General features: G+C 45.3%; 1 protein-coding gene across 1 annotated transcript in view; it reads right to left on the minus strand.

Annotated features, from left to right (window-relative positions):
* HELZ2 (helicase with zinc finger 2) overlaps positions 1-20,479 on the minus strand; it is a 63,619-nt gene that overhangs the window by 32,536 nt on the left and 10,604 nt on the right. The window contains exons 2-6 of the mRNA XM_060684563.2: positions 10,076-11,145; positions 7,910-8,093; positions 4,577-4,684; positions 3,212-3,735; positions 1,511-2,143 (exon numbers count right to left, since the gene is read on the minus strand). Of these exons, the coding sequence (XP_060540546.2) occupies positions 1,511-2,143; positions 3,212-3,735; positions 4,577-4,684; positions 7,910-8,093; positions 10,076-11,073 (2,447 nt within the window). The 5' untranslated portion in view covers positions 11,074-11,145. The remainder of the gene's footprint in view (positions 1-1,510; positions 2,144-3,211; positions 3,736-4,576; positions 4,685-7,909; positions 8,094-10,075; positions 11,146-20,479) is intronic.

Raw genomic sequence — 20,479 nt, forward strand, 5'->3', positions numbered from 1 at the left:
GGGGCAGGGCTTCAATCCTGGTTACCATCTTTTTTGACCCCCTTAAGAAAGCTAAAACTGAAGTTAGGTAATAAAAACTGCTGTTCTGGCCAATTTCTTTCTCAACAATTGGTCTTTTTTAACTCAAATCTGTTAAAAGTACAATGGTAAATTGGGACCAGAATTTCCATAATTAAGTGATACAGCCATAACGCAATATGTCACGTGACAACACTGCTTGATGCTGGCAAGTCCCTGTTGCCATCATTATACAAGGATCACATATCATTAAGCAAGCCACTACCTGCCCCACGTGCACCTTTTCTGAGCTTTGGCGCTCACTTGAGGAGGGCCTCCCCGCACGTGCGCATGCTCCTGGCTCAGCCCCAGCCAGTCAGAAAGTCACAGAGGAGGAGGAGGGTCGCCGGAGATTGCAGGAGCGAAGCGGTCCTGTACTTGCCTTCACGTCACATTTGCGCATAAGGCAGCCTTCGCTTCCTGCTGCTTTGGGCTGGAGTTGGCGCCCTCCACCCTCAGCCAAAGAGCTGCCGGGTGTGGGGGATGACACGGCAAGGCGATGGCCGGAGCATTAGTGCAGGAGAGAAACCGGGTCCTGTTAAGTCCCTCCTTAAGTGAGCGGATGCCCACCCTGCACACGTCTTTGCGGTGCTTTGGCACTCGCTTGAGGAGGGTCTCCCCATGTGTATGCACGCTCCCAGCTCAGCCACAGCTGGGAGAGGAAGGAAGGTCACTAGAGGAAGGGGGGAGGAGGAGGACGGTCGCCCGAAGGGAGGGGAGAGAGACACACACACATACAGAGGGGGGGGGAGAGAGAGAGAGAGAGAGAGAGACATAAAGACACATACAGAGTGATACATAGAGAGGGGGTGAGAGAGGAAGAGAGGGAGAGAGACACGGGGGGGGAGAGAGAGGGGAAGATAGGGAGAGGGACAGAGACAGAGATACAGAAAGAGAGGGGAGAGAGACATAGAAAATGATTTTGTGGCTGGGTAGGCGTGGCGGGGGGTCATGTGACTGGGTGGGAGAGAGTGACATCGAGTTGGACACGCCCACCCAGGTTTTGTGGCTCCCAGTGTGTTTTTCTTCTGTGGGAAACAGGTCCAAGTGGTTCTTTTGAGTGTTTAAGGTTGCCGACTCCTGCTCTAGTCCTTTTTTTCATTAAATTAGACATACCCAATTTCAGCAACTGTTCTTTATTGTTTTAGCCTCCAGTCCCCTAATCAGCTTTGTTGCTCTTCTATACCTTTTCTAGAATCTCAACACTTTTTTTTATATTGTAGCGACCAAAACTTGTAGTATTTTTGAACTATATCCTGGTTCTTGATATCTTGCATCTAACACTAACATGAGTTTAGCCTCCTGGACTTACCTGGATCTGGTTCACATATTGTGCAAACCCAGCTCTCAATTTTAATAGCTGTCCTTAAAATAATCTTAACCCTGTGAAGAAACCAAAATATTTACTTCTCTCCTCCAGTCAAAGGCTGATAAAACTTCAAACCAAGATTACCTATTGGTGTGGGTGCAGATAAGCACACGTGTCTGGGGCTTCTTGATGATCTCCAGGGTAGTCTTGGCTAATGTGAAGGTCTTCCCAGTCCCAAATGGCCCGTAGATCAAAAGAGGTGGTGTTCTACAGAAACCAGTCACCTGACCAGTGATGAAGCAAAGAGCTTGTTTCTGCTTTGCGTTCCCCCATGGCACCTGCAAAGTTCCACGTGGAATGGAGCAGGTGGTCACATCTGGAAAGACCAGCTTCACATCCCATAAATTGTCCACAGCCTGGTGCCATTGGCAGAATTGGAGGTGGTCCATTTGGAACTGGACTTCCATCTTGGCAAGCGTGTCTGGTTGGAGGCCCAGTTCCATGCAGCAACGTCGGGGAAGGAGAAGACAGACGCTCCTTTCAGTGAGGGCTTCTTTTTCTATGGAGACCTCATAAACTCGGTTGTTGGCAGGTGGATCTTGGGAGAGGAAGGCTGTTCTGACTGAGCGTTGAAGCAGGTACCCTTCGTCAGAGTCCACTGTCAACGAGTAAGGTGTCGGGACCTGGGCGTAGAGCTGTTCTGGGAGAGCAAATTTCAGCCCCGATGGGAAGACTTCCACACTCTTTACCAAGGAGACCGTTGCATGCAAGTTGAGCCTAGATCAGAAGAAGATCAGACATGGGAAGAGGAGCAGAAGAAACTGGGGAAAAGAGAAGACAAAACAACAGGAACAACTGGCCTCTCTGCCTGTATTTCTCCGTAATGTCCTCACACTCCAAACCGAATTATGTTGGACTGCACCTCCAAAGCGAGTGGGAATTCTAGGTCTTAGATGCTTCACTCCCTGTGGCCTGGTGCCATCCCTTCTGGAAATGTTTGAACATAGTTCCCATTATCCCCAGCCTACATGTCTGCAAGACATTTTCGGGAGGCTGGGGCAAGGGGAAGTCAATGTAAACAATCAAGAGATAGAAGAAGGTTGTGTTGTCAGCTCTCTCCAGCAATTCAAGAGAGCCAGTCTGATCTAGTGGTGAAGGCACTGGATTAGAAACCAGGAGACGGTGAGTTCTAGTCTCACCTTAAATTCTAAACCCACTTTAGGCATGAAAGCTGACTGGTGATTTTGGGCCAATCATCAGGAGATAGTGAGTTCTAGTCCCACCTTAGGCACGAAAGCCGCCCAGGTGACTTTGGACCAATCACCGGGAGACCGTGAGTTCTAGTTCCAACTTAAGCATGAAAACCATCTAGTGATTTGGAGGAGACGGTGGGTTCCCCACCTCGCAATTCTGGGGCCTGTAGTCTTCACATCTTTAAGGAACTTTAAGCATTCACGTCTATTAGAGCTGTGGTGGCACAGTGGTTAGAATGCAGTATTGCAGGCTACCTCTGCCCACTGCCAGGAGTTTGATTCTCACCTGCTCAAGGTTGACTCAGCCTTCCATCCTTCCTAGGTTGGTAAAATGAAACCCAGATTGTTGGGGGCAAGATGGCTGACTCTGTAAATTGCTTAGAGAGGGCTGTAAAGCACTGTAAAGTGGTATATAAGTCTAAGTGCTATTGCTATTTTACAAATATTGCAAATATTCACCTTTATTGCTATTGATATTGTTAGAACTTGGTTCTTCCTCCCTGGGATAAAAACAGGGAATTTCTTTTGGTTGGGAGAAGACTTTGAAGTCAACATTATCCCACCAATCTTGGTTGGGTTGAGATCCACTTACTTGGAGATCAAGAGCTGCTGAGCTTCTTCTTCTCGGAAGAGGAAGTTGTGCATTTCTTCACGGTAGTTGACGCGGGTGATGGGCTTGCCCCTTGCCCCTCGCTGGAAGTCCATCGAGATGGAGGAGGCCTTGTACTTCGCCAGCAGTTCCATGTCCTTCTCCGTGCGATCCACGCTGGGCACCACTATGCGGTTCCCAGTGTGCCAGCGCCCACTGCGCACAAAGCAGCTCACGGACTCAGTGGCCGGATCCACCCGCCACGGTGCTTCCTTCTGACCCACCCGGGCGTAGAGCTTTTGAACCAAGACAGGCCGGCTGCCAAAATCAAAGACCAGCCATTGCTCGTAGACCCCGAAGGTGTGACTCTTCAAGTGGACTTTCACCTCAACGGCTGGTGGAGACGCTCGCACGGTTTTGAAGCTGTCTCCAGAAGCGTAAGTGAGAAGCTGAGCCTGTCCCGGCACAACTAAGGAGAAGTTGGCTCCTGGGACTCTCTTTAATAGGGCCACGTGGATCAGCGGCACCTGAAATGGGAAAGGAAAATATGGGTAAACAAGAACAAGGGAAAAAAGATCCTCGGTGTCAGAGGTAAACTTGAAATGGAAATGGAAGAACAGTTAGATAAACTTTTTACTCAGCCCTGGGAAGGAAAAGGAGGTGAGAAAGAAACTCAAGATAACCCCACCTTGTTTCTCCTTGGTATTAGAGGGGGAGAAGGGAAACTCTGCAGAGTTTTGAGGGAGGAGGAAGGAATGGCACATAGGATCTCCTGCTTGAGCAGGAGGTTGGACTAGAAGACCTCCAAGGTTCCTTCCAAATCGTCAAATGTAGGTGGGTTTTCCTTCCTTCCTTCCTTCCATTCCTCCCTCCTTTCTCTCATTCCTTTCCATCTCTTTTGTTTCCTTCCTTCCTTCCTCTCTCCCTCATTCCTTCTTTCCATCTCTCCTTCTCCCTTCCTTCCTCCCTCTCTTCCTCCTCTTTCCTTCTTCCATCTTTCTTCCATCCATCCATCCTCCCTCCATCCCGCTCCTCATTCCTTCTTTCCATCCCTTTCCTTCCATCCATCCTTTCTTCCTCTCTCTCATTCCTTCTTTCCATCTCTTTCCTTCCTTCCTTCCTTCCATCCTTCCTTCCTCCCCCTTTCAATGCTAGTTTGTGACTAACCACTGTGCATTCCCAGCCAACCACTGTGCATTCAGCAAATCATGGATGAGGACAGCAGTCGTCATGCAGCTATGCATGTGTCCAGCAAAGACATTAGCCAGGCTCCCTATTGCAAGCAATGTAGCTGGGCAGAGTCCAGGAGCCCCATCAAAGGAGAAACAGGTCCCTTCCTTTACGTGGCATTTCGCCTTTCCAGCTTACCTGGGAATGGACGGTGAAGACCCAGTCATATTGCAACTTCTTGTTCTCTGACTGGATCCGGAGTGGCTGCTTGCACGTGACCTTCACGCCATCTACAGCCTCCGAAATCTGATGGGGAGAGCCAAAAGGTGAGGAAACAAGGCAGGAGAACCAAGGAAGGGATCACGTTTTATCCAAAAGATGCTTTTTCAAGAGGCAACTTTCTATGAAGATGCTTCGCTTCTCATCCAAGAAGCTTCTTCAGCTCTGGTGGGGAATGGAAGGAGTTACACTCTTTGCAGATGGCTGGTCATTTGTATTATTTTAGCTAGTCGTTGAGGCCACCTGAAGGTTTATCTGTGGGTCTCAGGGTCACCTGAGTGGTGCAAATGGGTGTGGAGCTTTCTTAGAACTGTTGAAAGGACTGTGTTGTAGACTGGAGATAGATGTTGTATCCCTCCCCCTCTGTTGAGGGAGGGCTGTTCAATTTTGATATAGATGGCCTCTTTGACCCCACTTTCAAACCAGCAATCCTCTCTGTCTAAAATGTGGACTTTGCTGCCTTCAATAGTGTGGCCTTTGTCTTTCAAATGCAGATGGACTCTAAATATAGCCCTGATGGGTTTGTTCCCCTATGTTTTATCATGTTCTATTTTATCCCGGAACTACCTCAATCGTGACATTGCACTGAATTCTAATCCATAGCTGAGCCATGGTGGCGCAGTAGTTAGAATGCAGTATTGCAGGCAGACTCTGCCCATAGCCGAGAAGTTCGATCCTGACCGGGTCAAGATTGACTCAGCCTTCCATCCTTCCAAGATCAGTAAAATGAGAACCCAGATTGTTGGGGGCAAGAGGCTGGCTCTCTAAACCGCTTAGGGAGGGCTGTAAAGTACTGGGAAGCGGTATATAAGTCTAAGTCCTATTGCTATTGCAACATTGTAGGGTGGTGCTCAAATTTCAATTTTACCTGTGTTTAATCGGAATTTGTAGCTTCTGTTTGAAGGCAGCTTTGGGTTTCCACCCTGTACAACGTCATTCTATGCTTTAACAGGTAGTCCTCATCTTACGACCACAACTGGGTGGTGGTCGTAAGAATTTCCATTACTAAATAAGGCGATTGTTAAGTGAGCCGTGCCCAATTTTACAACCTTGCTTGCCACGGTTGTTAAGAGAATTGCTGCAGCTCTTAAGTGAACCAGATGGTTGTTAAGTGAATCGGGTTCCCCCATTGCCTTTGTTTGTCAGAACTCAACTGGGAAGGTCACAAAAGGTGATCGCTTGATCCTGGGACACTACAACTGTCATAAATACATGTCGGTTAATACATAAATGTACATGTACATAAATACATGCGCTCAAATTTTGATCACATGGCCATGGGGATGCTGTGACGGCCATAAGTGAGAGGATTTGTTGTGAGTAATGTGGTTATAACTTCAAACAGTTGCTAAGGATTGTAAGTCCAAAAGGTAAAATTCGCTTTACTTTGATGTATTCTGTGGAATCATTCCTTGTCAAGTGAGAGATAAATATGAACTCAATACAGGTAGTCCTTGACATACAACAGTTCACTTAGTGACCGTTCGAAGTTACAACATCACTGAAAAAAGTGACATTACCATCTTTTACACTTATGACTGTTGCAGCATCCCCACAACCACGTGAACAGAATTCAGATGCTTGACAACTGGCTCATATTTATGACGGTCGCAGTGTCCCGGGGTTGTGTGATCACCTTTTGCAACCTTCCGACAAGCAAAGTCAATGAGTAAACCAGATTCACTTAACAACTGTGTTACTAATTTAACAACTGCAGTGATTCATTTAACAACTGTGACAAGAAAGGTCATAAAAATGAGGCAAAACTCATTTAACAAATTTCTCACTTAACAACATAAATTTTGGGCTCAATTGTGGTCATAAGTTGATATGTGATATGCAAAATCGGTCAACCTCAGGTGTCTGATGCAAGCCACAATGAGGTCATGTGCATGCATTTTATTTATATGCTATACTCCTGCAATGGGGGACCAACACCCATAGCTTGCAAGACAAAACGAATCTTGTAGATGGAGAACATAAAATTCCCAAACTAATAAAAGATGACAAATATGCACTTTTGAACAACTCACGCTATAACAAATGATTAATTAATTGTATCTCAAAGCCCTGGGGGAAAAGATTGATTTTGTGACTTTACATACAAACATCTGAATTGGTGCCAGAAAAATATTGGAAACTCGGTTTTCCTCTTTGGACACCCTTGGCTATGTTGAATTTCAACTTCTCTCATTCCCAGCCAATCCTGCACGAGACATGTTTCATTAAAATAGTATCTTCCTGTAATAATTCTATGGCATCATGTGGCAGTTGTGTTTAGTATGTTGTGTGTTGCTTTAGGGCAGTGTTTCTTAACCTTTTAAGATGGGTGGACTTCAACTCCCAGAATTCCTTAGCCACATGCTTTAACAGGGATGGACTTCAGTTCCCAGAATTTCCCAGCAATTGGGAATTTAAGTGCACCTATCTTAAAGTTTCCAAGTCAGAAAAAGTTTCCTCTAAGCCTAGGGAATTCTTAAGCAATCAGTTGCCTAAGGAAAAGATCTTTGCCCTAAGACCGTGGTGGCGAACCTATGGCACACGTGCCGGATGTGGCACGTAGAGCCATCTCTCCAGGCACGTCAGCTGTTGCCCATTTATTTATTTATTTATTTATTGGTTCGATTTATATGCCGCCCTTTTCTGGAGACTCAGGGCGGCTTACAATGCGTTAAGCAATAGCCTTCATGCTTTTGTATATACCTGCTTAGTAGGGCTTTCGGGCCCCCTCAAGCGGTGTTCTTTTTTATAAAAAAGTCAGCTTATTGCCCCCACAATCCGGGTCCTCATTTTACCTACTTCGGAAGGATGGAAGGCAGAGTCAACCTTGAGCCTGATGAGATTCGAACTTGCAGTAATTGCAGGCAGCTGGTGTTACTTAACAGTGCTTTAATCTGCTGCGTCACCAAGGCTCTTGCATGCGCGCCAGGGAGCTGCTTTTCCGGTTTCCGGCACGTGCGCGCCGAGGAACTGCTCTTCCGGATTCTGGTGCTTCCCGCGTGCGCGCTCACGTTTCAGCACTCAGTGCCAAAAAGGTTCACCAACACTGCCCTAAGATATTGACTGAACCTCCAGAGACAAGACCAGCATACCTGAATGCTCAACTCCACAAGCAAGGCAAGCCCGTGATTTTTACCCCATGTTTTTGAGCTTAACAAAAGCAAAATATCTAGAAGGCTCCCTCTCTTACCACAAATACAAGTTTCCCATGCCACAAACCACACGCATATCAGCTTAGCGTCCCCAACTTACAATTAAGACTTCGTTGTGGCTCGATTGGTACTCGGCAATAAGCCGATCTTGGTAAGCTAAGAGGCCATCCTGCTTGGCCGTCTTCTTCTTCCTCTCGGCAATTTTTGCCCGCTGGATCCACTCTTCCAATTCCTGGACTGAATGCGCCCCGGCACAATCCTGCCCATATTCACAAACGTCTGGTCTGAAGCGTAGAGAAAAAAAGACAAAAAACTCGATCAGTGATAAAGGTTTGGAGGTACATTTAAGGAGACAGAGAAATCTATGCCTCATGAAGAATATTTGCAGCTCAGGGTTGACATGAGGGGTCCTTAATGCTCTCTGAGCCTGCTTGTTTTCTTGCAGATGTTTCATTACCCAAGTAGGTAACATCATCAGTGCTAGTAAGGAGTGCTGTTTGCCGTCAGTTTATATTCTGGTGTCTTGTGGGTGGGGGGCGGTCTTAGAGATTCTTTGGTTGGGCTGTTTGCTGACCGTTTGTTGACAGTTTCTTGATTGGGATAATGCTTACTTGATTGTTGGTCTAAAGTTGACCTTAGAGTTAATCTATACCAGGGGTGTCAAACTCGATTTCATTGAGGATCCCATTAGGGTTGTGTTTGACCTCGGGGAAAGGCAGGCAGGAGGTTTTGGCTGGGGGGGGCATGGCCAGCTCGACGTCACTCGTGTCGGGGGCACCTGTGGTGGCCAGGGGCTAAGGCAGGACTTCCCTCAGACCCTCCCTCACTCTCATTATAATCTCCTTCCTTCCTTCCTCCCTCCCTCCCTCCCTCTTCATTCCCCTTTCTTCTCTCTTCCCTTCTTCCCTTCTTTTTCTTTGTCTTTCCTCTTCCTCTTTCTCCTTTCCTGTCCCTTCTTGGATGCTCAAATGCAAAACGGGAAACATTTCTCATTTTGTTTTGTTTTTAGTTTGTTTTCCTAGCCTGGAATGGAGCCTGGGAGGGCCGCACACAGCCCTCCCGAGCTCCGTTTTCGCTGGCAGAGGCACCGCGGACCGATCCTTTGCTGTTCCCAGGGCGGTCCCACGGGCCAGAACTAAGCACCCAGTGGGCTGGATCCGGCCCGTAGGCCTTGAGTTTGACACCCCTGATCTATACTGATGTGCAGATGTTTGTTTAATCTGAGGTGTGTGTCTATGATCCTGAGCCGTATCATTTTTCGCCCACTTTCTTGGGCTATTTTCCATCCAGCTGTGCAGCTGATTGGAAGTTTGTACCTGACACTGGTATGTAGGGCATACTGTTGTAGGCATTCATGCAAGAAGAAATGTTGTTCTTTGGTGGAGGTGTGCCTGCAGGCCTATGAGTGTCAGGTACAAACCTCCAATCAACTGCACAGCTGGATGGAAAATATCTAAGCATTTCTAAGACTGCCCCCCATTCACCCAGACAGGCAAGACACCAGAATATAAACTGACCGCAAACCCCAGTCCTTACTAGCACTGATGATGTTACCTAATTTGGTAATGAAACATCTGCAAGAAAACAAGCAGGCTCAGAGAGCACCAAGGACCCCTCAAATCTGCATCTCTTTTTGAGGAGAAACTGATTAGGAATTATGCTTCCTGCATAGATTCATGTTGAAGCCAAAATGTCATTACAGTGGTCCCCAACTTATGACCAATTGCTTAGTGACTATTTGAAGTTCAGATGGTGCTTCAGATATTTGGGGATTGCACCCAAGGTGCTTATTACTACAGTACTGGCACTATAGGTAATCCTTGACTTACGACCACAATTGAGCTCAAAATTTCTGTTGCTAAGCAAGAACAGTTGTTTGATGAGTTTCCCCCATTTTACGACAATTCTTGCCGCAGCCGTTACATGAGTCACTGCAGTTGTTAAATTAGTAAAACAGTTGTTATGTCAATCTGACTTCCCCATTGATTTTTCTCGTCAAAGGGTGATCACATGACCCTGGGACACGCCAATGGTCATAAAAAGACCCTAAGTCACTTTTTTCAGTGCTGCTTTAACTTCGAACAGTCACTAAATGAATGGTTGTAAGTTGAGGACTACCTGTAAAGTTAACAACGGGTGCAGATGTCAGCTTTCCCATTAGACAAAGCCAAAAAGAACCGGGAGAAAAATCCAAATGCTACCCATAAACCTGAACCCAACGTCTGGTTCTCAAAAGCAAAAACTCTCTTAAATCTGTCCCGCTTACCGGCTGCAAAGAGCAAAGGTCTTTGGATCGTATGGAGGGGCGCGATAATTCCACTCGGTCAGAGTGTCGGTGGCGATCAGCTGCGTGTGCTCCACGGACGAGCAGTGGTTCTCGAAGCTCTGCTGGGAATCGCACGTCACCAGGCACACCCGGCAGTAGAATTGATATTGCGGCGCGGCGTCCGGTGGGCTCGCCATCTCCTCCATCACCGGGCGCAGCAGGGTAGTGCGGTCCAAGCCTCGACTTTGCTCTGCCTTCCAGATGGCCAATTCCACATCGCTGTGGGCGAAACTGCAGGACTGAGAGTTATTCCAGCAGGACCTGCCAGCTGAGAGGGACGGACAGTACGAGAAGTGCCTGCGGCTTGCCGGACAGGGACGAATCTCGATATATTGCTCTTTTTTCTTACCGTCGGCAATAACGTGGACCAAAATGAAGCCCCAATGGTTCTTGCAACTGTGAGCGGAGCCCTTGGGAGAAATCCGTTGGGGACAGCTATGAAAACAAGGCCCGCAGATCTCCTGAAAATAACCCCCAAACTCACTGAGGATTTCTTCCGGATTGTTGAGATCATTGGGCTTCGGCTGGGCGCTGGGCTTGACGCCCAATTGGGCCTGTTTCACCAGCCACTTCAACACGTGCCTGTCCAAGTTGTACTTCCTCTCGAACGTCCAGACGATCACCTCCTCTGGGCTCCAGGCGAAGGTGCAGGAGTTGCGGTGTTTGGTGCAGCCCAAGCCAGCCACGTAATGCCAGCAGATGTCGTAGAAAGCCGGGTTAGGGAAGGAAGGTCTCCTGTCCACTTTGCGCCACTGGCTGCCTCTCGTCCCCTTGCACTTGGCCAGCAAGATTTCCATCATGCAGTGGTGGTCCACCTCCTTCAGCAGGTAGGTGCTCTCGTTCTCTCTGTGGCTGCACTTGGAGCAGGCGAGGTGGAGGGACACCTGGTTCAGCAGGCCGTCCAGCGGCCTGGAAACCATCCCATTCAGGTGCGGCATTTTGTCATCCGAAGACGCAAATGGAGGTGGGGTTGCAGACACTCAGCGAGAGGGCGTTGGGAGTCCCCCAGCCTGCAGAAATAAGAACAATTAGAGAGTCAGAGGATGTATTGCCTATTTTTTTGTCAATTGTGCATTGCAATATTGCAGATTGTCTACTGGCATGCCAAAACAACCAGACAGAGAGACAGGTTTATTTTTCCTGTGCTATTACTCTGCTAAACACCACAGCACTGTCTTATGTTTAAGGATATTTACCCGTGTATTAGGGCTATGTTACTATTATCCTTCTCATCTTTCCTCTTAAGTGCTCCTATTAGTATTTTATGATCATATCACTTTGTTGTTTATATGTACATTGAGAGCTTATGCATTGAATACAAATTCCTTGCATGTCCAATCACACTTGGCCAATAAAGAATTCTATTCTATTCTATTCTATTCTATTCTATTCTATTCTATTCTATTCTATTCTATTCTATTCTATTCTATTCTATTCTAATTCTATTCTATTTCTTTTCTACTGTAGCCTAGCCTATATTTTCTATTCTATTCCATTTTTTTCTATTCCATTCCATTCTAACTCTATCCTATCCCATCCCATTCCTTCCTATCCTATCCCATTCCATATGTTCTTTCCTCCCCCCCCCCCCAATCATCCAAGTCATGGTTGTCCCAAAGATGCTTTTCCAAATGGCAACTGGACTTTCTTGCATTTTTTGCTTCTCATTCCAGAAGCTTCTTCAGTTCTAACTCTGAGGTTCTGACACATGTTAGAACTGGAGAAGCTTCTTGGTTGAGAAGCGACACCTTTTCAAGAAAAAAAAAACCCGAAATAAAATCCAGTCGCCTTTTGGAAAACCTACCTTTGGGACAAGAGTCAGTGGATGAAACTGCTCACTAAAGCCAAGTTCAGAACAGCCCAGCTATGCCTTGGAATAATGCCGTGGTAAAATGGGCAGCCAATAAATTATATGTTTATGACCGTTTTTCACACTCACGACCGTTGCAGCATCCCCATGGTCAAGTGAAGTGATCACAATTTGGCCACTTGGCAACCACCCTGTATTTATGACAAGAGTTAGTGCAAGGATCTGCCCACTGTTTAACCCAGGGGTGCATTTGAAACACTGAAAACATGTCATGAATGCTGCAGTCGTTCCTGGGGTACATGACTTGTCCCTTCAGAAAAAGACTTCTATGGTGGTAGAGCCAGCCTTAAAACAAAGAAATGGAGCTATATAAGACATGGAGAACCCCAACTGAGATGTTCCATCTAAAAGGAAGAGAGGCAGGAGACCCCGAAGTTACTAACAGAAGAGAATATTTTTAGCTCAGGGTTGAATTGTGGGGTCCTTGGTGCTCTCTCTTTCAGAGAGTTACCATTGGTAGGAGGAGGAGGAAGAGGAGGATTGTGGGCTCGATGAATATCTGGGGGCCATTGTCTTCTTGCAAAAGTTTCATGAAGCAACTAGGTAACATCATCAGTTACAGAAAGAAGTGGAGTTTGTGGAGAAGAGGGGGGAGGGGGGGCTTAGCTGTTTTCTTGCAGACATTTCATAACCCAACTGGGTAACATCATCAGTGCTGGTTGGGTCATGAAAAGCCTGCAAGAAAAAAAAAACTAAGCTCAGAGAGAACCAAGGGCCCCAACCCAAAGTTACAAGCACACCAAGCCTTGGAAAGGCATTCATTATCATTTTATCCTTGGCCTGTCCTTGACCACTTGGTGTCTTATTTACTGTACTCTACGCATTTTATTTATTTATTGCAGTAAATTAACCAGCCACAATGAAGAAATATAAGAACACCCAATAACAGGAAAGGGTCAACCCAACCTTGAAGCTGATAAGAACAGCTGCAGGAAAAGGAGAAAGTGAAACTGATTTTCAAAATATCGGCCTCTAAAAAGAACAGTACTCGAAGTTAACAATAAAACGTATTACTCCGAGGTTCCTTAATGGCCCCACTGTGGAAAAAAAAAAAAGATTTATTGAAACACAGGGTTGGAAGGGACCTTGGAGGTCCTCTAGTCCAACCCTGGCCTAGAGAAGGAATCCTCAGAAATGGCTGTCCAACTGTTGCTTTAAAAAGTCCAGTGATTGAGGCCCTAGGAAACATGTCTGTTCCATGGTTACTGACAACCCTGCAAGGTAGACCAAATTAGGAAAAAGTCAGACAAGCCAATAAATTTTTACTACACGTAGATCCTCAAGTCTATAACCACAATTGAGCCCCAAATTTCTGTTGCTGAGCGAGACAGTTAAATGAGTTTTTTGCCCCATTTTAGGACTTCTCTTGCCACAGTTGTTAAGTGAATCCCTGCAGTTGTTTAGTTAGTAACCTGGTTGTTAAGTGAATCTGGCTTCCCTATTGACTTTGCTTGTCAGAAGGTTGCAAAAGCGGATCACGTGACCCCGGGATAGTGCAACCATCATAAATATGAGTCATTTGCCAAGTGTCTGAATTTTGACCATGGGGATGCTGCAAGGGTTGTAAGTGTGAAAAACGGTCATACTCTAAGTCACTTTTTTCAGTGTTGCTGTAACTTTGAATGGTCACTAAACAAACAGCTGTAAGTCTGTTTAAGGAGCCTGAGTGGCATAGGAGGCTAATGCCTCCTAAGGCAGCATTTAACATCCAGCTGCCTGCAATTACTGCGAGTTCAATTCTCACCAGGCTCAAGGTTGACTCAGCCTTCCATCCTTTCTAAGGTGGGTAAATTGAGGACCCAGTTTGTGGGGGCAATAAGGTGACTTTGTATAAATATACAAAAGTATGAAGGCTATTGCTTAACGCATTGTAAACCGCCTGAGTCTCCAGAGAAGGGCGGCATATAAATCAAATTAAAAAAAAAAAAAGTCTACTGCCGTTGTAAGTATTCCTAAGGAAAAAGCTAATCAAATACAGATAGTCCTCAACTTACAATCATTTGTTGGGTGACCATTCAAACGGTACTGATAAAAGTGGCTTATAGCCAGTTTTCACACTTACGACCGTTGCAGTGGTCTTGTGATCAAAATTCAGACGCTTGGCAGCTGCAGTATCCCAGGTTCATGTGATCACCTTTTGCAATCTTCTGATGAGCAAAGTCAATTCAGAAGCCCGATTCATTTAACAACCGTGATACTAATTTAACAACGGCAGTGATTCACTTAACGACTGTGTCAACTGCTCATAAAATGAGCAGAAACAACTGCCTTGCTTTCAGTGGAAACTGTGGTCCTAAGTCAAGGACTACCTCTACCGATAAAAATATGCCTCAAGCCACAAATGGCAGCTTTCAAGAGACACCGGCTGGGTTTACAAACACACAGCGCCACCACCTGCCAAATCCCATCATGGCCTAGCTGAATAAATATTGGCTATATGCCAGCTATACTAAGGACACCAGCTGGGGAACAATGGTTGATGTAATCACATATATCTGCAGAGCACCAAAAGCAGGAAAGCCTTTGAAGGTCTTATTCTCAGAAGAAGAAAAAAAAAAGAGTCAAATTCTCTAGAGATTTCCTGGAGAATCAAAACACCATGACTCAAGGATGAATCTCAAACCAGACTGAAGTGCAGCCCAAACATAGACTAACATACAGTTTTGAAATCTGAGCAAAATGGGATTTTCTTTCTGGCTGGGCTAAAAATAACAGAACAACAAGCTTGGAAGGGACCTTGGAGGTCTTTTAATCCAGCCCCCTTCTCAAGCAGGAGACCCTGTACCATTTCAGACAAGTAGCTGTCTAGTCTTGGAACATCCATAACTTCTGGAGGCAAGCCGTTCCGCTAGTTAATTTTTCTCACTGTCAAAAAATCTCTCCTTATTTCCAGGTCGCTTCTCTCCTTGATTAGTTTCCATCCGTTGCTTCTTGTCTTGCCTTCAGGTACTTTGGAGAATAGGTTGCCCCCTCCCCCTTCTTTGGGGCAGCCCTTCAAATATTGGAAGACTGCTATCATGGAGCTAGCTAGCGATAGAGAGAGAAGGAGGGGGAGAGAGATGGATAGATATTAGATGATAGAGATGGATAGATGAATGGATGGATGGATGCAGGGGTGAAATCCAGCAGGTTCTGGAGAACCAGTAGCAGAAATTTTGAGTAGTTCGGAGAACTGGCAAATACCACCTCTGGCTGGCCTCAGAATGGGGTGGGAATGGAGATTTTGCAATATCCTTCCCCCAGGACTGGGGAGGCAATGGGGATGTTGCAGTATCTTTCCGCTGAAGTGGGGTGGGAATGGAGATTTTGCAGTATCCTTCCCTTGCCACGCCCACCAAGCCATGCCTACCAAGCCACACCATGCCCACCAAGCCACGCCCACAGAACCGGTAGTAAAAAAAAATGGATTTCACCACTGGATGGTTGGTTGGATGGATGGATGGGCGGACAAGCAGGCAGGCAGGCAGGCAGATAAACATAAATAACAGAGTAAGACAGTTGGAAGGGACGTTGGAGATCTTCCAGTGATCTGCTCAAATAGGAAACCCTATACCATTGCAGACAAATGGTTGTCTGATCTCTTCTTAAAAACCTCAGACGTTGGAGCATTCCCAACTTCTGGAGGCAAGTTGTTCCACCGGTTCATTGTTCTCACTGTCAGAAAACCTCTCCTTATTTCCAGGTTGATTCTCTCCTTGATTCTTTCTGGTTTCCATCCCTTGATTCTTGTCCGACTTTCAGGTGCTTTGGAGAATAGGTTGACCTCCCTCTTCTTTGTGGCAGCGCTAAGGAGTCACTTCAGAGAACTGTAGTCTGGGCAACCTGACAAAATGCAGCTTTCGAGAAACAAAGATTGTTCTGCTATGTTGGCTCAAGAATTAGATGTAGTGAAGACATGGGATTAAAAACCAGGAAGTGGCTCAAATTAAGAGTCCTCCTGCGGGGCATGAAAACTGGCTGGGTGACTATGGGGCAGTTGCTCTCTCTCTCTTTTGTGATCATGGAGAAAAGAGGAAGGAGTGTTCCAGCCTTGAGTTAGGCAAAGTAAAGATGAGATCATACCTCTAATAGTAACGATAAACCATCCAGGTTGAATTTGTAGCCATGCTGTTTGGTACAGCAATAGCAGTAGCAATTAAGACTTATATACCGCTTCATAGTGCTTTAGCCCTCTCAGCAGTTTGCAGAGTCAGCCTCTTGCCCCCAACAATCTGGGTCCTCATTTTATCGACTTCAGAAGGATGGAAGGCTGAGTTGACCTTGAGCCAGTCAGAATCGAACTCCTGTCATTGAGCAGAGTTACTGCAATACCGTAATCTAACCACTGCACCACCTCGGCTTATCTAAAATTGACTATATAGTAGTCCTTGACTTATGATCACAACTGAGACCAGAATTTCCTTTGCTAAGCAAAGTGGTTGTCAAGTGAGTCACACACATTTTATTATCTTTTTGCCACGGTTGTTAAGTGAATCCCTGCAGTTGTTAAATGAGTCTCGTGGTCGTTAAGCAATCCAGCTTCCCCACTGACTTTGCTGTCAGAATGTTGCAAATGTCAATCCTATGATTTTGGGATGCTCCAACCGTTGCCCAAATTTTGATCATGTCACTGCGGGGATGCTACAACGGTTGTAAGTGTGAGGACTGACAGTACGTCACTTTTTTGAGTGCTATTGTAACTTTGAATGGTTATTAAAAGAATGGTTGTTAAGTCGAGGATTACCTGGTAATTTAATAATCCTGGTAAACTTAAATTACCTGGTAATTTAATAATCTGCTGTATTCAGAACTTTCCCAAAATTGTTAAAATTTAAATACAGGTAGTCCTCAACTTACCACCACAATTGAGCCCAAAATCCATGTTGTTAAGTGAAACGTATGTTAAGCAAATTTTGCCAATGCAAAAACTAAAATTCAGTGCTAGTTTCGTACAAAAATTAAAAGCTGCTAGGAAAAAAACCCATACATTTTAACCTTGATCTAAATTGCTATATAAGCTGTTTTCAAGGGACAGTCAGAATGCAAATTCTGAAACAGGTGATGCAAAGGTGATTTGCTATTTTTTTTTCCCAAGAAATCCTCGATATATCTGTGATAGCGAACCTGTGGCACGCGTGCCCAAAGTGGGAATAACATGTCGCCTGGCACACGAAGTCTCGCCCGTTCCTCTTCTGGGTTTCTGGCGCTCATGCGCACACGATGATGAGCTGCCCTTTTTGCATGCAGCAGTGCCGGAAACTGGAAGAGCTGGTCTTCCGTTTTCCTGCGTGAGCATGTGCACCGGCCAGCTGATTGTCTCGCGCGCATGTGCGCTAGAAACCCAGAAGAGTAGCTGGCTGAAGCCGGAAGTTCAGTAACTGAAACCGGAAGTTCATTTTCAGGGGTGCACATGCGCTCTGGGCAGCTCCTCTTCCGGGTTGAGGCCCAGACACTCTGCACTCGGTGCCAAAAAGGTTCACCATCACTGCAATATATCAAGCCATGCTTTGATCAGCAAGGAATTGGGCTGGCCAAATATGTGAACCATAAAAGCTAGGTTCTTAAGACACAATAAGTTCTTATCCTAGACAGTTCCTGGTGTACGACGCCGAATGGAAACACACACCGAGATGAGAGTTTACCAAAAGACTTTACAGGCGGTCTTCGACTTACGAACACAATTGAGGCCAAAATTTCTGTTCCTAAGCGAGACCGTTGTTAAGTGAGTTTTGCCTCAGTTTATGACCTTTCGTGCCACGGTTATTAGGTGAATCACTGCAATTGTTAAGCTAGGAACAGGGTTGTTAAGTGAATCTGGCTTCCCCCATTGACTTTGCTTAAAAGGGGATCACATGACCCCGGACATTGTAACCGTCATAAATATGAGTCACTTCTCAAATTGTGTAAACAACAGTCATAAGTCACTAAATGAACTGTTGTAAGCAGAGGACTATCTGTATTGAGCCCTTCCCACGGACTTGGGATAGTCAGATGTTATTACTTGATGGTGTTAAATGTAGCACCATTGCAAGATATAGGCTGTTCCAGTGCTGAAATCTAACATTTGTTACTACCGGTTCTGTGGGTGTGGCTTGGTGGGGGGGGGTGTAATGTGACTGGGTGGGAGTGGCCAATTTTTATTTTTATTTTACTTTTAAAACCATTTTAAAACCATCCACTCAGCTTGGATCGTGAGAGGCATTTAAAAGAAAAAAAATTTTTTTTTTTTTCTTTTAAAAGCCTTTGACGATCCCAGCTGAGCCACGTGATCATCAGAGGCTTTTTTTTCTTACTTTTAAAAGCATTTTTTGGCCGAAGAGGTTGTAGAAAAAATGCTTTTAAAAGTAAAAAAAGCCTCTGATGATTGTGCGGCTCAGCTGGGCATGGGAGGGGGGGGGCAGGGATTTTTGCTACCAGATTGGGCGATCTGGTCCGAACCAGGAGCATTTCACCCCTGGGCTGTTCCAAATAAAGGTAAATCCTTGACTTACAACAGTTCATTTAGTGACCATTCAAAGGTGAACGGCACTGAAAAAGGTGACTTATGACTGTTTTTCACACTTTACGACTATTGTAGCATCCCCATGGTCACACGATAAAAATTCAGGCACCTGGCATCTGGCTCATATTTATGACGGACGCAGTGTCCCAGGGTCATGTGATCCCCTTTTGCGACCTTCTCACAAGCAAAGTTCATGGGGAAGCCAGAGTCACTTAACTCATTACTCATTTATCAACTGCAGTGATTCACTTAACAACCATGGCAAGGAAGGTTGCAAAATCAGGGGAAAAATATCACTCAACAACTGTCTCGCTTAGCCACAGTAATTTTGGGCTCGATTGCAGTCGTAAGCTGAGGACCACTAGTGACTGTCAATGCTGATGGTGTTTCAGTAACGCTCCAGATGTTATGAGATTGCACCCAAAATGCCTATGACTGCTGCTTTCTTTCGCCACAATCGTTCTACTTCTAATCCTAATAATACTCATTATTATTTAAGAAACAGTGCCATCCTGAGCAACTAGAAAATCACGTCGCCACCTTGCTACTCATCCTAACTTCCAAGTTAACCCCATTTTTATCTTCGTCCCCTACGCTAAGCCATAGAACAGGACTTTGCACAATAATTTAAACTAAAATGAAGAAGGTTGACAGTGTATAAACACCGCGGGTGGACCTTGAAAAGATACAGAAGTGAACTATGCAAACACAGCCAGCCAATTGCTGGAGATTTGTAAGAATTCCTGATTCTTGTTGGTTCAACAGAAGCCACCACAAAATTCGTTATCTCCCTCATACTGAAAATCCCCACAGCAGTAAGGTGAGAAGCAAATACAAATTAACAATTACGCAACAGCACAAAAGTACAGCAGAAAGTTTTAGGAAACCAGAAGGGGATTTTGTGATGAAAACACTCGGAATCTCATTCTTTTTCCTTGAAATTAGATCCACTTATTGGATATATAGGTGGCCCTCGACTTACGACCAACAATTAAGCCCAAAATTTCTGCTGTTAAGCTGGACGGTTGTTGAGTGAGTTTTGCCCCTTTTTATGACCTTTCTTGTCACAGTTGTTAAAATGAATCCCTGCAGTTATTCAGTGACCCGGTTTTTAAGTGAATCTGGCTTCCCCATTGACTGTGTTGATCAGAAGGTCGCAAAAGGGGATCACGTGACTCCAGTGGGACACTGCAACCATCATAAATATGACTCAATTGACAAGCGTGTGAAGTTTGTTCATGTGGCCATGGGGATGCCACAATGGTCATAAGTGTGGAAAATAGTCATAAGTCAGTTTTTTCAGTGCCACTGTAACTTCAAACAGTCATTATATGAATGCTGTAAGTCAAGAACTTCCTGTAAGAGCCTTTTTAAAAACTAGCCAGTAACTAGATCCAACCTATCAATCTCTAACATATCAAAGAAAACCTTAAAGCCTCAAATAGTTAGAATAATCAATCAGTGGAAAGTTGTGGGTGCTTCATAACTGGAGGTTTTTAAGAAGAGACTGGACAACCATTTGTCTGAAATGGTATAAGATCTCCTGCTTTAGCAGGGGGTTGGACTAGATGACCTCTAAGGTCCCTTCCAACCCTTTTATTCTGACCTTTAAAGACTTTGCATTTTTACAATGCAGGTCACTATAGGTAGTCCTCGATTTACAACCGCAGTTGAGCCCAGAATTTATGTTGCTAAGTGAGACATTTGTTGAGTGAGCTTTGCCCCAATTTACAACTTTTCTTGCCACAGTCGTTAAGTGAATCACTGTGGTTGTTAAACTAGTAAACCCTATTAAACATGTGATGTACATTCAGAGGTTTGACAACTGACTCATGTTTATGACGGATGCAGTGTCCCGGGGATCATGTGATCATCCCCTTTGGCAAACTTCTGACCAGCAAAGTCGATGGGGAAGCCAGATTCACTTCACAACCATGTGACTGACTTAACAACTGCAGTGATTCACTTAACAACCATGGGAAGAAAGGCCGTA

Source organism: Pantherophis guttatus, chromosome 3 (assembly GCF_059756535.1).
Source record: "Pantherophis guttatus breed Tessera chromosome 3, ASM5975653v1, whole genome shotgun sequence".
NCBI lineage: Eukaryota > Metazoa > Chordata > Lepidosauria > Squamata > Colubridae > Pantherophis > Pantherophis guttatus.